This window comes from Carcharodon carcharias, chromosome 2, assembly GCF_017639515.1.
Source record: "Carcharodon carcharias isolate sCarCar2 chromosome 2, sCarCar2.pri, whole genome shotgun sequence".
Lineage (NCBI taxonomy): Eukaryota > Metazoa > Chordata > Chondrichthyes > Lamniformes > Lamnidae > Carcharodon > Carcharodon carcharias.
In genome coordinates, this window is record NC_054468.1 from 52,028,323 (window position 1) to 52,050,369 (window position 22,047).

A 22,047-nucleotide genomic window follows, 5' to 3' on the forward strand; every position below is an offset into this window, starting at 1 on the left:
GAGATTTCTACATTAAAAATGATTTTCATATCCACTTTATAACACCTAAATGCAAAGGACATAGGACATGGAATTTTAGATTTGAAGACTCCCCTGAAAGGCATCGTCATTCATTTATCACAGAAATGTCAACGGTCAGGCTACATTTTGCAAGCTACATGAGTTTTTTAAAAACTGCAAAATCAATACTGGTCACACAAATTTAGAGGCATTAAAGCTAATAAATGACTCTGAAAAATGGAATTTGATGCATCATTCAGCGAAATGCATGTGAAAGATAAACACTTTTTCAGTGCACTTCTGAAGCATTCTGCAGATGGCATTGTAGTACTGCATTTGTAGCAGTGAGTGTTGAGTCTTCAAATCATGAAATTCAAGTACATTTCCAGTCACACAACTATTAGCACTTTCAGATTTATACGGAATCTTTCTCACCAAAATAAAACCGACTTTAGCCTTTGGGTTTAGGCAATAAATATTATGGATTAAGAAATGTTCTGTGATTTCACACATTTACAAATGTAAAGAAAATCATAGTTGCACCTGCTATTTGTTAGCAAATATTGGTATTTTTTGGAAACTGGGTTGGATATTCAAGATCTTATAAAAACACTTGGTCAAAGATGTGGGTTTTAAGGAATGCCATAGGAGGTGAAAAAGTTGGAGAGGCAGAGATGCTTAGGAAGGAAATTCCAATTTAAGTTCTAGGCAGTTGAAGACATGGCTGCCAATGGTAGTGATGCAAAAGAGGCCAGAGATGGAGAAACCCAAACAATTGAAGGGTTATAAAGCTGCAGTAGGTTGCAGAGATAGCGATAGACAAAATCATGGAGAGATTGAAGAAAAAGATGCATATTTTAAAATATAGGTGTTGCTGCATCAGGACCAATGTAGGTCAACAAGCACAGAAATGATATGTGAATGAGATCTGGTATGACTTAGGATACTGGCAGCAGAAACTTGGATGAGCTTAAATTCGTGGAGTGCAGATAATGGAAGGTCGGGGAGGGGTCTATAAGAAAAGTCTGGAGGTAAGAAAAGCATGAATGAAGGTTTCTGCAGTAAGTGGAGTGAGACAGGGTGGAGATGGTCAATATTACAGAGGTGAAAATAGGCGATTTTCATGATGGAGAGTATTTGGAATTGGAGGCTCAGGCTGAAAAAGGGCACTTAGATTGCATACAGTGGCTAGGGAGGGGCAGCGTCTGTGGCAGGGACCAAAGGCAGTGTTTTCAGTCTTCCCAATGCATAATTATTAGAAATTTCTGGTCATCTAGTACTGGATGTTGGACAAGCAGTTTGACAATACAGAGGCAGTAGAGGAATTGAGACAGATGGTGGTGAGATAGAGCTGGATGTCATGCTGTGATTCAGTTATCACTGAAGGGAAGTACGTAGATAAGACAAATTTGAACATTTCTATTTCCAGTTCAGATCCACAATAAATACTCTAATGAGCAACCTTTTATGGGAAAGGTACAAATTCTAATATATTGAAGGAGAAGGCAAATAAGCAAAGTACTTTGTCTTAGGACTGCTCTGATCTTCATTTATTTATGTGAAATATTTTTAAAATGTATTGAACGAATTCCAAAACATTTTCTGGGCTCTAAAAATGTTCTGTATAAAGAAATTAAGATAAAATGATCCCATGAGCCTTGTGAACCATGCGGCAGTTTAAAAAATACAGTACTTAACAGGTTTTAGCTATTACCTAAAAAGTCTGGAGTTGAAGGCATGCAAGCACGATTCTTTCCTACTTTTTCATACTTCCTGCAGTCAATCAAAATTACATTATTACTATATCATATTTGGCATAAAATAAACAGTATTTTTTGTAATATAGTCTGCACTAACAATTGCCAATTATTGGTACAAGATAACAATTAAAGATCACTTACGCTTCCAAAGATATATTAGAGTGGATGATTATGTAGCCAGGTACCACCTGATGTCCAATAGGCACACTACTGTTCGAATCCCCATCAAATAGAACTTTTCGCACAGATGTCTGGGGAACAATGTCCAATACAGCCCAACACCTACATGAGAAAGACAACAAAGATTAATTCACTAATCCAAAGATCTTTAATTTTACTACAATTATCTCAGGCACCAATTGTGAAGGCCTCATGATTCGTCTGTGCTGCTGCCTCCAGTTGCTCCCTGACTTTAATGGCTGACCATTTTGCATATATTATCAGGCATTATCAAATAAGCCCAAAGCTCTTTGAGAGAAATGACTGAAATGGAAAGCAACAGAGGAAGGGAAGGAGAGAGAATAGAACAGAGCAGTGATAGGCAACCTAGACTAGTGAGTAGGCCACATGAGTGTCCCTCCCTCGTCTCAGTGGGCTGCAAGATTGAATATGCATTAACCATGACCCCATGAATAAGATTAAATACATTTAATACACGTCGAATATTTCATAATGATTGATAGAAAATGCTTAATCATTCATATATTAATAGAACCATCATCAACTTCAAATGGTAAAAACAAAAGAAATATCTATGTTTCCCTTACATCATACGCAGTGTGACTTCTGGTTGAATATGCCCTCCACAATCTTTCTTAGATTAGGACTCAGGGATGTGCAGATGCTTCGCAATTCAGCACTGAGGTTTCTATCCGTTAGTCTGTTGTGTTTCTTGCATTTCATGTGTCCCATAGCAGAAAAAGCCTGCTCGCATGTGTATGTTAATCCAAAGATTGACATTAGCTTTGCAATGCAATGCTGGAGAACTGGACCAGGGATATTTAACCAAAGATCTCACATGCCTTTCCCCGTTAACTAGTTAATTTCTTCTTCACCCAGGGGACGAACATGAATTAGTTCCTCCTCAAACTTCCATTTATCAACCCAAAGCCTTTGACATACTAAGCCACATTTTCTCAGATCAGATCTTAATGTTGTATTTTTTTGGAACTGATATCACCTGGTTGCAAATTAAACAAAATGGCCTCCCTTTCTGTCCAACAACAAAATAATCCATCTCCCAACTTTCTTTTACCATTCTGCCCTTGTCACCGATCTTCCTCTTTTTGGCTACTACTTCTTCCTCCATACTTTATGATTTTGCACCTGATTCTCTTTCTTCATCACGCCACTTTGACACATAGCGATCCATTATACAATTTGGGGCAAATTAGATTACTCGCAAAAGTAACATAAAAAAGCACAACCTCCCACGTCCACTGGTATTGTAACCAAGACAATCATTTGGGATAGGGTAATTTTGCTAACTGCGCTGGGTAGGTAGAATTTGCAGGGCATGCCGATTGAACCTTGGCAGCGCTTTGATTGGACACAGAGGGAGCGCACAGTCAATGTTGTGTGCAACCAGCACACACTTCACTTCACGTGCCATGGCTTTGCATGTGCATCACTTTAGTAATACTGGAAGGAAAATAACTACGCGGATGGAAATCAATGGAATCTGGCAACCCTGTGTGTGGGCAACAGTCAACAAAATGTCTTGCAGACCGCTCTCAGAACCCTGATGGGCCACATGCTGCCCACAGGCCATAGGTTGCCCAACGTTGGAATAGAGTGAGGAGAGTTCAGAGACAGTATTGAGAAATAGGAAAGAGAGAGGCAAGGATAAGGGAAGTTTGTGTGAAGGTGGCATTGACAGAAAGTCTGTTTGACTGAAAGAGAGCTTCTGTTGAAGGGTCATGAGGACTCGAAACGTCAACTCTTTTCTTCTCCGCCAATGCTGCCAGACCTGCTGAGTTTTTCCAGGTAATTCTGTTTTTGTTTTGGATTTCCAGCATCCGCAGTTATTTTGTTTTTATCTCTGGAGTAAAATGCCAGGCTGGCATTTCTGAAAATGAGGGATTATATTGCAGGTCTGCTCAAACAATCGCAAAATAACCAATGCCATCTGTTGAATAATTCCCAACTGATTGAAACTGGCTGTTTTGCTTATTCCAGGATAATTCTGCTACTTTCGCTGAACTAACTTTCTCCCAACATTGCAGAACCTCAGGAATACTTGCAGACTCAAAAGCAACTTTTGCACCACTCGCATAGTAACATGCCCAAAGGCATTTCACTTGAGCGTCATCAAGCAAAATTTAACAGCAAGTCACAAACAAAGATATTAGTACAGATAACCAAAAGATTAATCAAAGAGGAAGGGTTTAATAAATTCTTCAAAGGAGGGGAGAGAGGTAGAGAGAGAAAAAGATTGAGGGAGTGAACTCCAGGGCCTAAATTTCAAGCTTGGCGTGTGTGCCAAGTCGGTGGAAGTAGATGTGGAATCTGCTCCCTGCCGCAGTCACATTGCAGATGCGATTTCACGCTGGAAGCCAATTAAGGTCTGCCCAGCGGGAAATGCATCTTCTCAATGGTGGGGAAGGGCTGGGCAGAGGCGGGAGCCTGTCAGGCACCAGGTCCAATGGAGACCCGGTGGGAGCTTTAAAACCAGCAGAGGCAGCTCCCTGAAGGCCGCCAGGGGAGAATCTTTGGAGCAAAAACAGAATTGCCTGGAAAAACTCAGCAGGTCTGGCAGCATCAGCGGAGAAGAAAAGAGTTGACGTTTCGAGTCCTCATGACCCTTCGACAGAACTTGGGTTCGAGTCCAAGAAGGAGTTGAAATATAAGCTGGTTTAAGGTGTGTGTGTGGGGGGCGGAGAGAGAGAGAGAGAGAGAGGTGGAGTGGGGGTGTGGTTGTAGGGACAAACAAGCAGTGATAGAAGCAGATCATCAAAAGATGTCAACAACAATAATACAAAAGAACACATAGGTGTTAAAGTTAAAGTTGGTGATATTATCTAAACGAATGTGCTAATTAAGAATGGATGGTAGGGCACTCAAGGTATAGCTCTAGTGGGGGTGGGGAGAGCATAAAAGATGTAAAAAAAAATAAAAATAAAATAAATAAATAAATAATTTTTCTTTTAATAATGGAAATAGGTTGGAAAAGGAAAATCTATATAATTTATTGGAAAAAAAAAGAAAAGGAAGGGGGAAACAGAAAGGGGGTGGGGATAGGGGAGGGAGCTCACGACCTAAAGTTGTTGAATTCAATATTCAGTGCGGATGGCTGTAAAGTGCCTAGTCGGAAGATGAGGTGTTGTTCCTCCAGTTTGCGTTGGGCTTCACTGGAACAATGCAACAAGCCAAGGACAGACATGTGGGCAAGAGAGCAGGGTGGAGTGTTAAAATGGCAAGCGACAGGGAGGTTTGGGTCATTCTTGCGGACAGACTGCAGGTGTTCTGCAAAGCGGTTGCCCAGTTTACGTTTGGTCTCTCCAATGTAGAGGAGACCACATTGGGAGCAACGAATGCAGTACAGAAAGTTGGGGGAAATGCAAGTGAAATGCTGCTTCACTTGAAAGGAGTGTTTGGGTCCTTGGATGGTGAGGAGAGAGGAAGTGAAGGGGCAGGTATTGCATCTTTTGCGTGGGCATGGGGTGGTGCCATAGGAGGGGGTTAAGGAGTAGGGGGTGATGGATGAGTGGACCAGGGTGTCCCGGAGGGAGCGATCCCTACGGAATGCCGATAGGGGGGGTGAAGGGAAGATGTGTTTGGTGGTGGCATCATGCTGGAGTTGGCGGAAATGGCGGAGGATGATCCTTTGAATGCGGAGGCTGGAGGGGTGATAAGTGAGGACAAGGGGGACCCTATCATGTTTCTGGGAGGGAGGAGAAGGCGTGAGGGCGGATGCGCGGGAGATGGTTGAGGGCCCTGTCAACGACCGTGGGTGGAAAACCTCGGTTAAGGAAGAAGGAGGACATGTCAGAGGAACTGTTTTTGAAGGTAGCATCATTGGAACAGATGTGACGGAGGCGAAGGAACTGAGAGAATGGGATGGAGTCCTTACAGGAAGCGGGGTGTGAGGAGCTGTAGTCAAGGTAGCTGTGGGAGTCGGTAGGCTTGTAATGGATATTGGTGGACAGTCTATCACCAGAGATTGAGACAGAGAGGTCAAGGAAGGGAAGGGAAGTGTCAGAGATGGACCATGTGAAAATGATGGAGGGGTGGAGATTGGAAGCAAAATTAATAAATTTTTCCAAGTCCTGACGAGAGCACAAAGCAGCACCGAAGTAATCATCGATGTACCGGAGAAAGAGTTATGGAAGGGGGCCGGAGTAGGACTGGAACAAGGAATGTTCCACATACCCCATAAAGAGACAGGCATAGCTGGGGCCCATGCGGGTACCCATAGCCACACCTTTTATTTGGAGGAAGTGAGAGGAGTTGAAGGAGAAATTGTTCAGCGTGAGAACAAGTTCAGCCAGACGGAGAGTAGTGGTGGATGGGGATTGTTCGGGCCTCTGTTCGAGGAAGAAGCTAAGGGCCCTCAGACCATCCTGGTGGGGGATGGAGGTGTAGAGGGATTGGACGTCCATGGTGAAGAGGAAGCGGTTGGGGCCAGGGAACTGGAAATTGTTGATGTGACGTAAGGTGTCAGAGGAATCACGAATGTAGGTGGGAAGGGACTGGACAAGGGGAGAGAGAAGGGAGTCAAGATAACGAGAAATGAGTTCTGTGGGGCAGGAGCAAGCTGAGACGATCGCTCTACCAGGGCAGTTCTGTTTGTGGATTTTGGGTAGGAGATAGAAGCGGGCCGTCCGAGGTTGGGCGACTATCAGGTTGGAAGCTGTGGGAGGGAGATCCCCAGAGCAGATGAGGTCAGTGACAGTCTTGGAAACAATGGCTTGATGTTCAGTGGTGGGGTCATGGTCCAGGGAGAGGTAGGAGGAAGTGTCTGCGAGTTGACGCTCAGCCTCCGTGAGGTAGAGGTCAGTGCGCCAGACAACAACAGCACCACCCTTGTCAGCGGGTTTGATGACAATGTCAGGGTTGGACCTCAGAGAATGGGGTGCAGTAAGTTCAGAGAGAGACAGGTTAGAATGGGTGAGAGGAGCAGAGAAATTGAGACGTCTAATGTCGCGCCGACAGTTCTCAATGAAAAGATCAAGAGAAGGTAAGAATCCAGAGGGAGGGGTCCAGGTGGAGGGAGAATATTGGAGATGGGTAAAAGGATCCGTTGAACTGGGAGAGGACTCCTGCCCAAAGAAGTGAGCCCGGAGACGAAGACGGCGGAAGAAGAGTTCAGCATCATGTCGAGCACGAAATTCATTGAGGTGAGGGCGTAAGGGCATGAAACTAAGTCCTTTGCTGAGCACTGAACGTTCAGCATCGGAGAGGGGAAGGTCAGGGGGTATAGTGAATACACGGCTGGGGTTGGGATTGGAAGATGGGGTGGGGACGGAGGGACAGGCCAGGGTGGAGGGTCCTAGATGGGTGTTGGTGTCGATGAGTTGTTGGAGCTTGCGTTCCTTAGCACTTGAGAGAAAGAGAAAAAGTTTCTTGTTGAGGCGTCGGATGAGCCGAAGGATAAAATGAAGGATAAAATGTGTGGCTATGGGTACCTGCATGGGCCCCAGCTATGCCTGTCTCTTTATGGGGTATGTGGAACATTCCTTGTTCCAGTCCTACTCCGGCCCCCTTCCACAACTCTTTCTCCGGTACATCGATGATTACTTCAGTGCCGCTTCATGCTCTCGTCGGGACTTGGAAAAATTTATTAATTTTGCTTCCAATCTCCACCCCTCCATCATTTTCACATGGTCCATCTCTGACACTTCCCTTCCCTTCCTTGACCTCTCTGTCTCAATCTCTGGTGATAGGCTGTCCACCAATATCCATTACAAACCCACCGACTCCCACAGCTATCTCGATTACAGCTCCTCACACCCCGCTTCCTGTAAGGACTCCATCCCATTCTCTCAGTTCCTTCGCCTCCGTCGCATCTGTTCCGATGATGCTACCTTCAAAAACAGTTCCTCTGACATGTCCTCCTTCTTCCTTAACCGAGGTTTTACACCCACGCTCGTTGACAGGGCCCTCAACCGTGTCCGGCCCATCTCCCGCACATCCGCCCTCACGCCTTCTCCTCCCTCCCAGAAACATGATAGGGTCCCCCTTGTCCTCACTTATCACCCCACCAGCCTCCGCATTCAAAGGATCATCCTCCGCCATTTCCGCCAACTCCAGCATGATGCCACCACCAAACACATCTTCCCTTCACCCCCCTATCGGCATTCCGTAGGGATCGCTCCCTCCGGGACACCCTGGTCCACTCCTCCATCACCCCCTACTCCTCAACCCCCTCCTATGGCAGCACCCCATGCCCACGCAAAAGATGCAATACCTGCCCCTTCACTTCCTCTCTCCTCACCGTCCAAGGACCCAAACACTCCTTTCAAGTGAAGCAGCATTTCACTTGCATTTCCCCCAACTTACTGTACTGCATTCGTTGCTCCCAATGTGGTCTCCTCTACATTGGAGAGACCAAACGTAAACTGGGCGACCGCTTTGCAGAACACCTGCGGTCTGTCCGCAAGAATGACCCAAACCTCCCTGTCGCTTGCCATTTCAACACTCCACCCTGCTCTCTTGCCCACATGTCTGTCCTTGGCTTGCTGCATTGTTCCAGTGAAGCCCAACGCAAACTGGAGGAACAACACCTCATCTTCCGACTAGGCACTTTACTGCCATCCGGACTGAATATTGAATTCAACAACTTTAGGTCGTAAGCTCCCTCCCCCATCCCCACCCCCTTTCTGTTTCCCCCTTCCTTTTCTTTTTTTTTCCAATAAATTATATAGATTTTCCTTTTCCAACCTATTTCCATTATTAAAAGAAAAATTATTTATTTATTTTATTTTTATTTTTTTTACATCTTTTATGCTCTCCCCACCCCCACTAGAGCTATAACTTGAGTGCCCTACCATCCATTCTTAATTAGCACATTCATTTAGATAATATCACCAATTTAACACCTATGTGTTCTTTTGTTCTGTTGTTTGTGACATCTTTTGATGATCTGCTTCTATCACTGCTTGTTTGTCCCTACAACCACACCCCCACTGCACCTCTCTCTCTCTCTCTCTCCGCCCCCCACACACACACCTTAAACCAGCTTATATTTCAACTCTTTCTTGGACTCGAACTCAAGTTCTGTCGAAGGGTCATGAGGACTTGAAACATCAACTCTTTTCTTCTCCGCCGATGCTGCCAGACCTGCTGAGTTTTTCCAGGTAATTCTGTTTTTGTCTTTGTTTTGGATTTCCAGCATCCGCAGTTTTTTTGTTTTTATATATGAGAATCTTTGGAGTCTGTCCAGGAAAACATTTCATTTGAACAACAGCCTCACCAGTAGCTGGAGGCGGGAGGGCAAGACGGGTGGGCACTTGACCCCTCCCATTTCTCAGACGAGTGCCCTCGTGATCCTTGTGAAGGAGTTTGGTATCAGGCTGGACACTCTATTACCCAGAGATGTCAGGAGGAGGCCTCCACATCTGACCAAGAAAGCCTGGGAGGAGGTGGCAGCCGAGGTCAGCTGCCACGACGTTGTGCGGCGCACATGGGTGCAATGCCAGCAAAAGGCTCAACGATCTGCTGCACTCAGCAAGGGTGAGTACTGAGTTGGAATGGATCATCATGGAGAAGTGTTAAGGGCTGGCCATCCCCCGGTGGAGCTCAGAGGTGTTAGAGTCTGAGTGCTAACTGTCACTGGCACCTGAGCTGGCGGGGGTGTGAGCCCTAGCTGCTTGGCCCGAGTGCCCTTGTGGGTTGAGGGCCATGACTCGGATGTGCCCTGCAAGGTGTCCTGGGGAGGTGGGGGGGAGGGAGGTTTGTCAGGCTGCATTGGCGCTGCGGGTAGTGTGCACAAATCAATGCTCCTCTGTCATTTCAGGAGAAGAGAAGCCATAACACCAAAGAAAGAACTAAGGCAGGCAGAGGCTCCCCCAAACCTCCTCATTCTGATGAGGTACGAGATGGATGCCTTGGAGCTGGTTGAAGCTGGAGTGCCACCGCCCACCTTGGTCAGCCAGTTGTGGAGAGGCAGGGGTCTCTGAAAAAGATAAGAGTGCAGTGCAGAGGTGAGCGTATTGAATTATGCAAACATTCTTGTGTAGTCTCATCATTAATGAGAGCCTCAAACCTGTTGAAGGGTCATGAGGACTCGAAACATCAACTCTTTTCTTCTCTGCCGATGCTGCCAGACCTGCTAAGATTTTCCAGGTAATTCTGTTTTTGTTTTGGAGTATCCATTGATCACTGAAAGACAATGGCACCATGATGCAGATCTCCATTGTCTCACCAGGGCGCTTGGAATGCACAGTGACAGTGTGATGTCATTGTTCTCCCCTAGAATCGCCAGCTCACTCACAAACGTAGAACTCCAAAGAGCTACCCTTGACGCTAGAGGACCACTAGGCTTTAGATGCACCTGCGTCACACCCCAACTCTGAACCAGGCACCAGTGCATATACCAGCACCTTGATGGGCATTAGCTCATCAGCTAGAATGTTGGTGCACTGTGGTGAGAGAACTTTGCATTCGTTTGAGGAGCAGACGGAGGTAGAATGTGCCCAGGGCACTGGCAGTCGGAGGACTGCTGGAGACCAGCATGATGCTGAGCTGAAGGCAAATGATGAGCCTCTGGAATTATCCATTAGGCAGCAAATGCTGGATGTTCAGGGGAATGTGTGGGAGGATCTAGCAAAGATCCATGAGGGTATGCGTGCCATGGTCTCTGTCATGGAGGAGTCCACGCAGAGCAGCAGCATTGCGTTGACCCTTATTATCAAGTGCACTGCCTCCTCCATTGAGGGAATGGCGACTCTCATGTAGAGGCAGCTCTAGGGACAGAATCAGGGGTTCCTGGGGTTGCGCTCGGACCCGCAAGCCTTCACACAGGCAATGACCTCAGAAGGTTAGTGACAGTGTGGGAGATGGATGAAGCACACAATATCCCAGCTACGTGCCCGTCCATCAATGATGGTGAACATGCAATCTACAGCTGGCGCATGAGCTGCTTGTCATCCCTGCGGGGTCCTCTCAGGGCGCTCTGGATGATGGCAGCAACTCCTCTGCCCCTCTGCTAGTGACCATGGCATCTGATGAGGCTGCAATTATTGGGGGGAGGCCAGCTGTGGCACTGTCCGCTCCCTCCCAGGCAGAGCCAGCACAGGCTCCACTGGCTAGAGGATGACAGCCAAGGTCATCAAGGCCAACAGGTCAGCACAGTCAGCAGGCTGCCTCCAAAGTTTCTGCCAGCAAAGGGGAGGGGGGGGGGCAGGGGGTGGCATAGTGTGGGGGGCAACAACATGCAGCACTTGCAAATGTAAGTTTAAGGCACCATGAGTAGAAGAGGGACTGCTCATGGGTGATCTTCTGTTCTGCCATGATTTGTTAATATGTTTACTGATGTGGCCATTAACATCAGATATTGTTATGTTCATTTGATGTGAGTGCCAACATGATATAAATTTTGCTTTTGATTTAATGGCCTGAGTATGCTTCACTTGTTTTGTAGGTGCAGGGCACGCCAGTATCTCATGCTGGACATGAGTGGCTCTAAACTTTATTGCACAGGCACTGAGTGGACTTTGTGTTTAAAGGAAAGGGTCATTTCAAACTTCTGGGATGGAGGCAGCTGCCTTGGCATGAAGTGGAAGCAGATCTTTGGCAGCCTCATTGAAGGAGCGTTGGATCAAGGCGTCCCTGGTGTTCCTGCCTCCCTGAAGGATCCAGAAGTCTGCCTCCATGTCCTCAGCGTGCTCCTCTTCTGACTCACCACTGGATTCATCATGTGTGGCCTGTGCAGCTGCCTCAAGATCCTCTTCCTCCAGTGGGTTCCCCCCTTTCCAGTGCCAGATTGTGGAGAGCGCAGCATTCAACAACAATCGGTGACACCCGCTCTGGAGGGTATTGTAGTGCTCCCTCTGAATGGTCTAGGAATTGGAAGCACATCTTCAGAAAATCTATTGTCCTCTCTATCACTGACCTTGTGGAGGCATGACTCCTAATAAAACACTGCTCTGCCTCTGTTCTTGGGTGGTGGAGAGCTGTCATAAGCCACATTTTAATGGATAGCCCTTGTCACCCAACAGCCATCCATCCAGTCGAGCTGGAGCACTAAATAGCCTTGGCACCTGTGAGTGTCTGAGGAAGTAAGAATCATGGGAGCTGCCAGGCTACATAGCACATTCCTGTTGACAAAGGCACCCAGCTGACCCGTTGGCGCTTTGATAGCCATGTGTGCAGTCGATAGCTGGGTTCCCCGCATCGCTGCAAACCCTCTGGCTCGCTCAGCCTGGCTGGCCTCATCCATACGGAAATGAATAAATGTCTTTACCCGCCTGAACAGAGCATCAGTCACTAGTTTGATGCAACTGGAGACAGCTGAATGGGACACTCCACAAAGATCCCCCACTGAGCCCTGGAAAGAGCCGGAGGTGTAGAAGTTGAGGGCCAATTGTTGGTGGTGATCTCAGGCCTAATCATCTGACAAATGGAGGTCATAGTCTCCCTGGAGAAGCGAAGCCTCCTCCGACATTGCACCTTGGACATGTTGAGGTAGCTGCATCGCCGCTTGTAAACCCTGGCAAAAGGATAGTGGCAGCCTCTTCCGCCTTGGACTGCTTGCTGGCCCTGCGCGTCTTGTGCATGCACCTCTCCATTCCACAGGTTGCTCTCCTGGAAGCTGCATTGGGACACCTGGCCCCCTTGCCCTTCTTTCCCTCGCTTCCTCCTCAGAGGAAGTGCCACCAGTGGAGAACACAATCCCCATTACCAAGGTAACAGAAGACTATCTGCTGCTTGGAAGGGTCCACACGGTCAAAACCTTGGGGAGCCTTGGATGCATCAATGAGCCCTGAAATTAAGCTAGAAATGCTAAGGCTGAAGCTGAGGACAGAGATGAAGCTGTCAAGTTCAAATAAACAACCAGTAGCAAACTATCTCAAACTCCTCACTACTCACATGGCAATGTTGCAGACCCTTTTTATCCCACCCATGGATGCCTGCTTTCCCATTTTGCCCATACAACGAGCGCAAAATCACGCAGGCAATGTAAAATCAGGGTCAATTGCCTTTTTAATGGCCTTAAGCGGCCCTTTAATTGTTGGCGGGTGCGGCTCAAATTCCTGCGCGTGCTCAGTGACCTGAAGATTGCCTGCGTGTGGGACGACATCGGGATGCTTGCCTGATGTCATCTCGCGCTATTTCATGTCCATTTAGGTTGGGCGCAGGATGTAAAATTTTGACCTACAGACCTTTTGAGACTAGCCAGCTAAAGACACAAATGCCAATGGTGAAGCAATGAAAAGACAGGGTGCGCAAGAGGCCAGGATTATAACACTAATCCTAAGAAACATGCTTGCAGCCAAAGGCTAAATTGCAATGTTATTTACATCAAGAAATTCAAATATAGACTAAATAATCAGATTGAAAACATGCAAACGCATTACAATCATGTACTAACAAAAATAGATAAACAAATTCAACAGGTAACAGGGAATTAGTGGATGGCATATTAAAGGAAGGTATTATGATACAGCAGTTGGTAAAGGCTGAGTTGTTTAAATCCCAGAGGGAGACTTGAATAATTATCATAACCTATATTTTCAACTGGTATGTTTGAGATACAGCTCTGAATTCAGGAATAAGACCACTAAGTCTCCAAAGGCTTTTTTACGTAAAAGTAAATTAAACATTTATTAATTTAACAGCAAATTAAACACATACACATGTCTACAAATTACTACCATAATAACTTTTAAACAAATCCCCAAATGAATCATTCCCAGGTAAATCTTCACCAAAGCAACAGTAACCTATAGATTTTAAACAGACACAAGGCAAAGCACATTTGACCTTATGAATTCAAAATGAGGTTCCTTGTAATTTGGTTCCTTTACAGACACAGTTGAGGCTTACATATTAAATGTTAGATCTTAGATCTAAAAGGTTAGATCTTAAATGCCTCTGACTTACACACAAACTCCCTTCTGTTTATACCTAACTTTTCCTTTGAATGTAAATTTTCCATTGTATTACTAGGTTTTTAATTTTACCTCTCCTAACAATAATCCTTTTATTCCACCAATTTTCTTAGTAATATAAACACATTTCTTGGCCTCTCCCAGATAGGTGCAAGATTTTACCCATTCTTTTCAATGGTTTATTCAACAAATGCAAATTTACACTTTACCTTCTCCTCCTTATGTTTATCTAATTAACATCTCAAACTTCTAGACATCAAAGCATCCAGACTAGCTGTCTTTAATCCAACTAAGACAGACACAGACATAGACACCACTAAACTCTATTTAAAAAACTATATTTCCAATAACATTATAGACATTAATATCTCTTCATGACAAAGGGTAATGTCAATTAAAATTATTGTAAAATTACAAACCAATACAGCATTTCTACATTACAGGCACTGAGATACATATAAATTTCATCATTTAAGTACTCCATTGAGGACCCAAACCATGTAAGGAATAGAGTTGCATCGGTACCTTTCTGGCCTACATCTTACAGGGTTGAATTTAGTCAAACTACTGAGTTGCCTTGATTGCTCTGGACATGGCGAGGGTAACCAGTTCTGAAATTGGGTAGGTTGCATAAGGTATTTTATGAACTGAGTACAAATATTAACTCTTCTTGTTTGTAGGGTTTCGAGCTTTATGACATGAAGGTGTCATCCTACGACTAGTACTGAGGGCTTAACTGGAGTAGGGCAGAGATTCTGGATGGTTGTAGGGGCTGGAGGAGGTTATAAGTACAGGGAAGGGTGAGATCATGGGCAATGAAAAGCAAGAAGTTTCAAATTAATTAAGAAAAACAAATAATGATAAATATATGTAATGATATCACTAATTTTTATACAGAAAAAATACTTCTGTCATGTGACAGAGGGTGTGTGGAATTTTTATAATATGGGAGGGGAGCCTCAGAAGCAAAAAGGTTGTGAAACCTGTTGTAGAGAAACTCCTGTTCTCCAGCTAACTCCACAGCCAGGATTTTATGGGCCTTGAGCTATGCTGGGAGGGGGGCAGGCATGGCGTGTCCACTGCCTTGTAGCCGCCACTGGCATTTTAGCTGAGGAAGGTGGCAGGCAGCCCTCTCACCCAGTGGCTAACTGAAGCCCTCAATGGCCAATTAAGGTTACGTAAAAACCTCCTTCCACTGGCATTTCACCAGTGTCAGGGGCCCTCCATCAATGTGAGATTGCAGATATACCCTGCTGGCTTCCTTGTGGGCTGAAGAGGGATAGCCATCCTAATTGGGCGCCCTGTGGTCCACGGAGCGACCCCAATATCAAGCACCACCTCCACAGATACACCATTACATTGCGTCATCAATCACCGCCTCACTGGAACCTGCCTGACTGGCCCTGGCAACCATGATGACACTCATGTCCATTCTGGGAACTGCTCCATGACGTTGCTCCTGCCTGGTCGCAGCCCCAGTTGTGGCCAGAGCTCCTGATTGGCAGATAACTCTTGGGGGGTGGCACATTGTCCCTTAAAGGGACGAGAGCCTCATGCCAGGCAGTTAATTGTCTGGTGCATGTAAAATCGGGTCAGGCTTCCACAATTGATAGGTGCCAGGGATGCTGGAGTGCACCATCGACACCAGAAATCACATTTTAAAGTTTTCTTTAAAGTTTTTGTTTTGGTTACATTGGGTTAATCCTGCCTCTTTCACATGGGGCAGTTAATTAGTTTATTGGTTGCAAAAAGAGGTGGTATAAGGAGACACTTATTGACACTGGTTGCCAGGAAAAAAATAAAATTTAAAATTGGATCATGGCTCTGAAACCAGCCAAAGCAGGGGTGTCCCTAACTTTCAGACCAGTGGACAGGGCTATTGCTGCCCTGTGAAATCTCAGCCTACTTCTCTGTTTCCCAGATTACTGCACATTTTGCTTCTTATCTTTAATTAATAATATAAAATCAAATGAATATGTAAAAAGTACAAAAGGTATGACTTTAAAATGGCAACTGAATTACACATGCAAGCCCGGGTCCAATCATCCCTTGCTCTAAATGCAATTTTAACTGAATGCAACAATTGGTATTGATTACCTCACTTACAATGCTGCTACAGGGATTGGGTGGTGCCATTGTCCTTTTAAAGACATGGACTGCCTTTCTCCCCATCTGAAGTGACAAATGTTTCTACCAAAAGAAAAGAAAATATTAAGCACAGGCTTTTGGGTCAGGACCTCCACGTCAGGGTCAAATGGGAGTCCCGACCCACACCATGTGGGGAACAATTACCTGGCAGTGAGTTCCCCTGAACTGACAAGTTAGTGGCCAGAGGCCTCCAATTAAGCACAGCTGGTGGGCTCTCAAATCTGGAGGGTCAACAGGAGGACCTCCAGCTCAGAATGGGTTACAATGAGGGCACCTCCAACTTGAGGTGCCCTCATAGCAACATCAAAGCAACCTTTCAATTCAAAAATGGCCACATCTTCCAGGCTACCAGTGTGGAGGGTGAAACTCTCATAATACTCAAAATAAAAGTGGGACACTGAATTATGTGTGGCTTCTTTCAGGCTCAGGCAATACCAGGATCAACCTCTGATAATTTGCCTTAATTGGCCATTTACTTACCTCAATTATCTGCCCCCCACTTGCAGATGAGTAGACCTTCTGCCCCCCTCATTCTAGATCTCTGAGAAAATGATCTGAGGGTGGGATGATGTGAACAAACATCAATTCTGGCCAATTATGTGAATTTTCATGCCAGCCCAGGGATGATAATTCTGCCCTAAGATTTTAAATGTAACATTCACAGTATCTTGACAATTTGTAAATATATCATCACCATTGTTGAACAACCGCAAATGGTTTTGTTAAAAATAATGAGCACTTCTTATAAAATAATTCCTTGATAACCAGATGTCAATAGATGTGATCACTAAATAGATTGGATTATAATAATGGCATTGAATCCATGGGCATATGGGCAGGATTTTATCACGAACCCTGGTGTCAGAGCTAAATGGGGTCCTTCAGCCTGCACTTGCTGACGGTCAGACCAGCGGAGCTAGTTTTCTGGAGACAGGCTCTTAATTGGGGGCCTCCGCACTTGCCTTCCTATTAAGTACAGCAGGTGGGCTAACGATGCTGCCAGTCCATTTACACAGCTGTCATCTCTACAGCTTCAACAGCCCTACTCAAAGAGGAGGGCACTGCTGATGCAAGTCTGAGTAAGTAAAAATAATTAAATAATTTAGAGGTGGTTGAGGGTAAGCTCTGCAAAATGGAGGGAAAAGTCATCTGGGAGGAGGGGGCGGGGTGGGATGGAATTGTTGGTGCCACGGGAGCAACTTTTCCTTCCTGTGGCCCCATCAAAGAGGCAAGGAGCCTTGGCTCTGATGAACCATCCCCCACCCCCAAGCCTTCTTGTAGGGATGCTGTCTCCATTGAGATGGTGACCTCACCAGCAGGAGAGTGGGAGGAGGGCAGCTCTGCTGCCAGTAAAATTGCAACAAGCCTGAAAAATTGTACGTAATTGCAGCCTAATTATTTTAATTAAATTGACCGTCTCTGTGGAGTAGGCAGCTGATCCACATCCCGGCCCACATCTGGGATACTTTCCTGATGGCGGAAATGCATCAGGAAACTATCCCAATGTGGCTCCCCTTCATTTTCCTCCCGCCCCTCTTCAGACACCAACACAACCTCCCCCCACACACACCTCCAACCCCATCTTCATGAGGCTGGAAAGTATAGGTAAACAACGCTACATTTGTTAAGATGAAAATTTGCTATGATAGCACTCAGTGACAATTTTACTCTCATTCTCAATGATTTGTTTGACGAGATAATAATCTGAGCAGTTCAGACACCATGTTTGATGGATCAATTTTAATTAAACACTAGAACCAAGCTTAGACTATTTTTCTACTACCATTTTTCAGTGACATACTTAATTAGGGTCAGACTATTATATGCAGAGCAGCACAGAATAATTTAACAATACTGTATGTGTCTTGTGTCAAGCTTTTACTTTGAAAAATGCAAATGTACTTACTCTTATTATAATCCTGGCAGTTGAATTATAATACAATATTTAATTGGTGGGCTATTACAAATCATAATCATAATTGACAGATTTAATTTAACCACCCATCATCATGATTTTCCTGAATTTTCATGTATTGCAGTCATTCCAGCCTGCAGCAGATACATTTGGCAACATTAATCAATCAGTTGTGCATATCTGCATCAACCAGATGACAGCTGCACTGTTCCCTATAGTCAATGATTTCATCTTTCTTCCCACTGGAGGCCAGGAAGCTGGGAGACAAGATTTTAGTAGAAACAAATGCATTGTTTTAGCACAGGTCAGCTGTTCTTGCAACCCTCTGAGGGGTAGTGATCATGGCAGCAAGGGATACATTATGCCACTCAAAAGACAATTCGATTTCTCCAGATGCTTCATTGAAAACCTCAAGGAGGGCAGGATGTATGGCTGTATTGTGCTGCTGTCTGGTATTAATACCAAGTGGAATGAATTGCCCTACAGTGACTTGATGAATATATGCCTGGACAGTATGTTGACTGATATGAGTACAGTAAACTAGTGGTTATGATACTGAAGTGGGGTTCAGATCCCACAGCTGGCAGGTTGTGAACTTTAAGAGTTAGCAACAGAAAATGACCATGAAAGCCGCTGGACTGTTGCAAAATGCCAACTGGTTCACTAACGGTTTCCAGGGTGAACAGCCTGTAACTCCTCTTCGGTTTGTCTTACACGAGAGATCAGTCCTACACTATGTAGCTGACTCAATCTGAATGTCCTCTAGGGAACTAGGAACAAGCAATTAACATTGTGTTGGCAATGTTACCATATCCTAATAACAAATAAAAAAAGAAACAATTAGACAGAGCAGGATCATAAAAATTCAGTGCTGTTACGTGTACTGGTCCCAGTAGATGATATTAGCTGCAGATTTTCAAGCAGAAGGCGGCACAGTTTTCCCATGACCTTTCTTAAATTCTACCTCACCCTCCTTTCTTTGTTTTGTATTTCTACTTCATTAATAAAATCACGCATTTGCGAATGCATATTGGGAGTTCCATACCCATTACTGTCATGAAGCTATTAATGTATATATTATTGGAAAATATTTTTCTTTTAAAATAGAAGTTTAGTCTGTGGGTGTGTCTCAATTGGATTAAAGATAGCTAGTCTGTGTGCTTTGATGGGTACTAGTTTTGAGATGTAAGAGAGTTAGATGTATTTGCATTTTTTTGAATAGAGTATTCAAGAGGTGGGGTGAAATCTGGCACCTAGCTAGTACAGACCAAGCAATATGTTTATATTACTAATAAAATTGGTACTATGAAAGGGGTTTTATTGTTAGAAGAGGCAGAGTTCAAAGGACTGGTGATACAATGAGAATTTACATTCAATGAGCTGTGTTGGGTATAACAGGCAGAAGTTTTGTTTGTGCAGGGCAGAGGCAATGTAAGATCAAAGCAGCTGTAAGCCTACAACTGTCTCCACAAGAACCAAAGTGAAAGGAACCTCATTTTGAATTTGTAGGTGAAAATGCTTTGCCTGGTGTCTGCTCAAAGTCTATGGGTTGTTGTTGCCTTAACGGAGATTGGTTTGGGAATTTGTTAAAAGTTATGATAGTAGTAATTTATAGCCATTTGTATGCGTTTAATGTGTTGTAACTTAATAAAATGTTTCATTTAGTTTAATATAAAAAACCTCTCAAGGACTGGTCCGATTTCTGAATTTAGAGCTGCATCTCAAACGTACAAAAATAAAAATACAGGTTATGACAGTTGTTTAAAGTTTCCCTCCATGATTTTTAAATAACTCAGCTTTACCAACTGCTGGGTCATAACAATTACCCAGAACCTCTTATGTTGTAGAGCAGATGGAAAAGTTTCCTAATGGTATTACAGGCATTAAACTGTCAGAGACAAGGTTAGCTCTCTCCAGGTGATGAGCAGAAAAAAGCCCTCAAAACCTCTTTTATAACTCCAATAATTACTCCTCAAAATTTCTTCACACTGCAAGATCAAAAAAAGCACCAGTGCCAGTACCAGTTGATACTGTAGTCAGTACACTTTTAGCTCCTTTATTATCCTTGGTGAACTAGGGACATAAGTCATTAATTTTGGTTATTTCATCACTGTTCATTTGCCTTGTAATAAACGTTAATAGACTCCCATTGGAAAGTGCACACATGGAACATCCAAGAACTTTACAGAAACACCAGCCCAATCATTAATGGACTGAAAAATCACATAAGTGGATTTCTTAATTTTATTTATTCTTTCATGGGATATGGGCATCACTAATTTCCCTTGAAGTGAATGACTTGCTAGGCCATTTCAGAAGGTGCTGAAGAGTCAACCACGTTGTTATGGGTCTGGAGTCACGTGTAGGCTCCGATTTCCCAGATTTCCAGCTCCCCCAATCTAGCAAGCTGTTCACTTGCATTTGTTGAGCATTAGGAAACTTGCTGACTATGTTCCAATGAGGCCCAAACCTGAAAATGGTTCAGGCTTCCCAATGAATCGAGCAGCTGTAACATGCTAACAAATGCACCCGTTTTGGGTGAATGTGGAAAACCATCCCGAATTTACTTATCAGCTCTATCATAACCCTTCATAAATTTAAAAGCCTTCATTAACTCATCTCTTAATTTTTTCAGTTCTAAAGGAAAAAGTCCCAATAACGCAGATCACAACATCTGCATTCAAAATGTTATTCACACTTACACTAACCTCTGTATTTCAACCAGTACACTTTTGTTTAAAAAGTGCATTTGCTACAGCATCAATTTTAAAGGACCATTTTGCATAGGACATTGTAGTAGTTGAATAGAATTCATGACACATTTTAACTATATAATCTTGACAGTGCTACTCATTCCAGGTGCACATAGGGAAAGACAAGTTTTATCTGTGTAGGCTTCTAATAAAGATCGATGCTCATTTTAAACTTTTATATATTTTGAGCTGTATGCAAAAGTTAATAAGGGAGCATTTTGTTAAGTAGATGTACTTCTGGAGCAGATTTCCAGTATGCTCACCATTGCTCTTGGATACAGATCCAAGAAAATCTCTTTTTCTGTGTTTAGGATTTACATTGAGAACAGTACAATGAGAACACAACACTTCAACTTTCCCCCTAGGTGTAATACTGGCATTGCAGATCAGTCATCTGATGTGGAAAATGCCCAATTTTCATTGATTTCCAGCAGGCAAGTTGAAAATCTATCCCTATATGCGGATTACTACAGTTGTTGATTGTTTATCAAATTTTATGCATCTTTACAGTAATTCCATTGGAATTCTAGTTCCCAATGACATTTACTTTTGTTTGCAGGGATCACTGTACGAAATATTTTTTGTACATGGAACAATTCATTGGTTAATGATTGAATTTCACACTGGTACACAAATGTGTCACTGGATTTTGCTGCATCTCAAATTTAGGATAAGCCGAAGAATCATTAATAGAAAAGAGGTGCTCCAGTTTTTTTGAAGGGTAAGGGAACAACTGTTTTGTTCAAGAAGTCATATAATAATAGGACATGATAAAAATTGTGTTTTCCTCCTTACGTTCGTTACCCATTTTGTCTAGATGAAGTCTAAACCTGATTATTCCAGACAACCCTAAAGTACATGACTAATCTACAGCGTTTCCAATTGTTTGCTTCAGCTTTTCATATTCCTGCCAAACCCCTTCAGTACCTCTATCAGAGAATACTGGTACTCTGAGGCCTTATTAAATTTCAACTGTTGCAGCTGTTCCATCAATAATAAATTAATCAATTAGTAAACAATGTTCAATGCAGAACCGAAATTTAGCGCTAAGCAAAGATCCAATCATTGTTATGGATTCTATAGATTTTTTCTAGTAAATCTCCGCGCTGTAGGTTGAATCTTCTCTTTGACTTGCAGCCTAGCTGTAGTGAAAATAAGGCAGTGAGCAAAAGGGGTCAAAATAGGAGAAAATAATGAGGGATGGTGAATAAGGGGGATGCACAAAAGGTCAAAGTCAGAGGAGTGGAGAGTTTCAGTGGAAGTTGGTTCTAGGCGTATAGTGGAAAGTTGAAAATCCAACTCCTAGTGTTCTCAATGAAAGTCCTAAACATATAACAAGAGATGTTCTTGGGCCAGTACCCAGGTGCAATGGTGAATCTGCGGACTGGATGGGCTGGATTATACTAGCTGTCAAGAGA

The 22,047-nt window shown here is 44.0% G+C and overlaps 1 protein-coding gene across 4 annotated transcripts in view; it reads right to left on the minus strand.

Annotated features, from left to right (window-relative positions):
• si:ch211-51h4.2 overlaps positions 1-22,047 on the minus strand; it is a 432,821-nt gene that overhangs the window by 157,086 nt on the left and 253,688 nt on the right. For all 4 annotated transcript variants that reach the window (XM_041210942.1, XM_041210945.1, XM_041210934.1 and 1 more), the window contains one exon: positions 1,902-2,042. In XM_041210942.1, the coding sequence (XP_041066876.1) occupies positions 1,902-2,042 (141 nt within the window). The remainder of the gene's footprint in view (positions 1-1,901; positions 2,043-22,047) is intronic.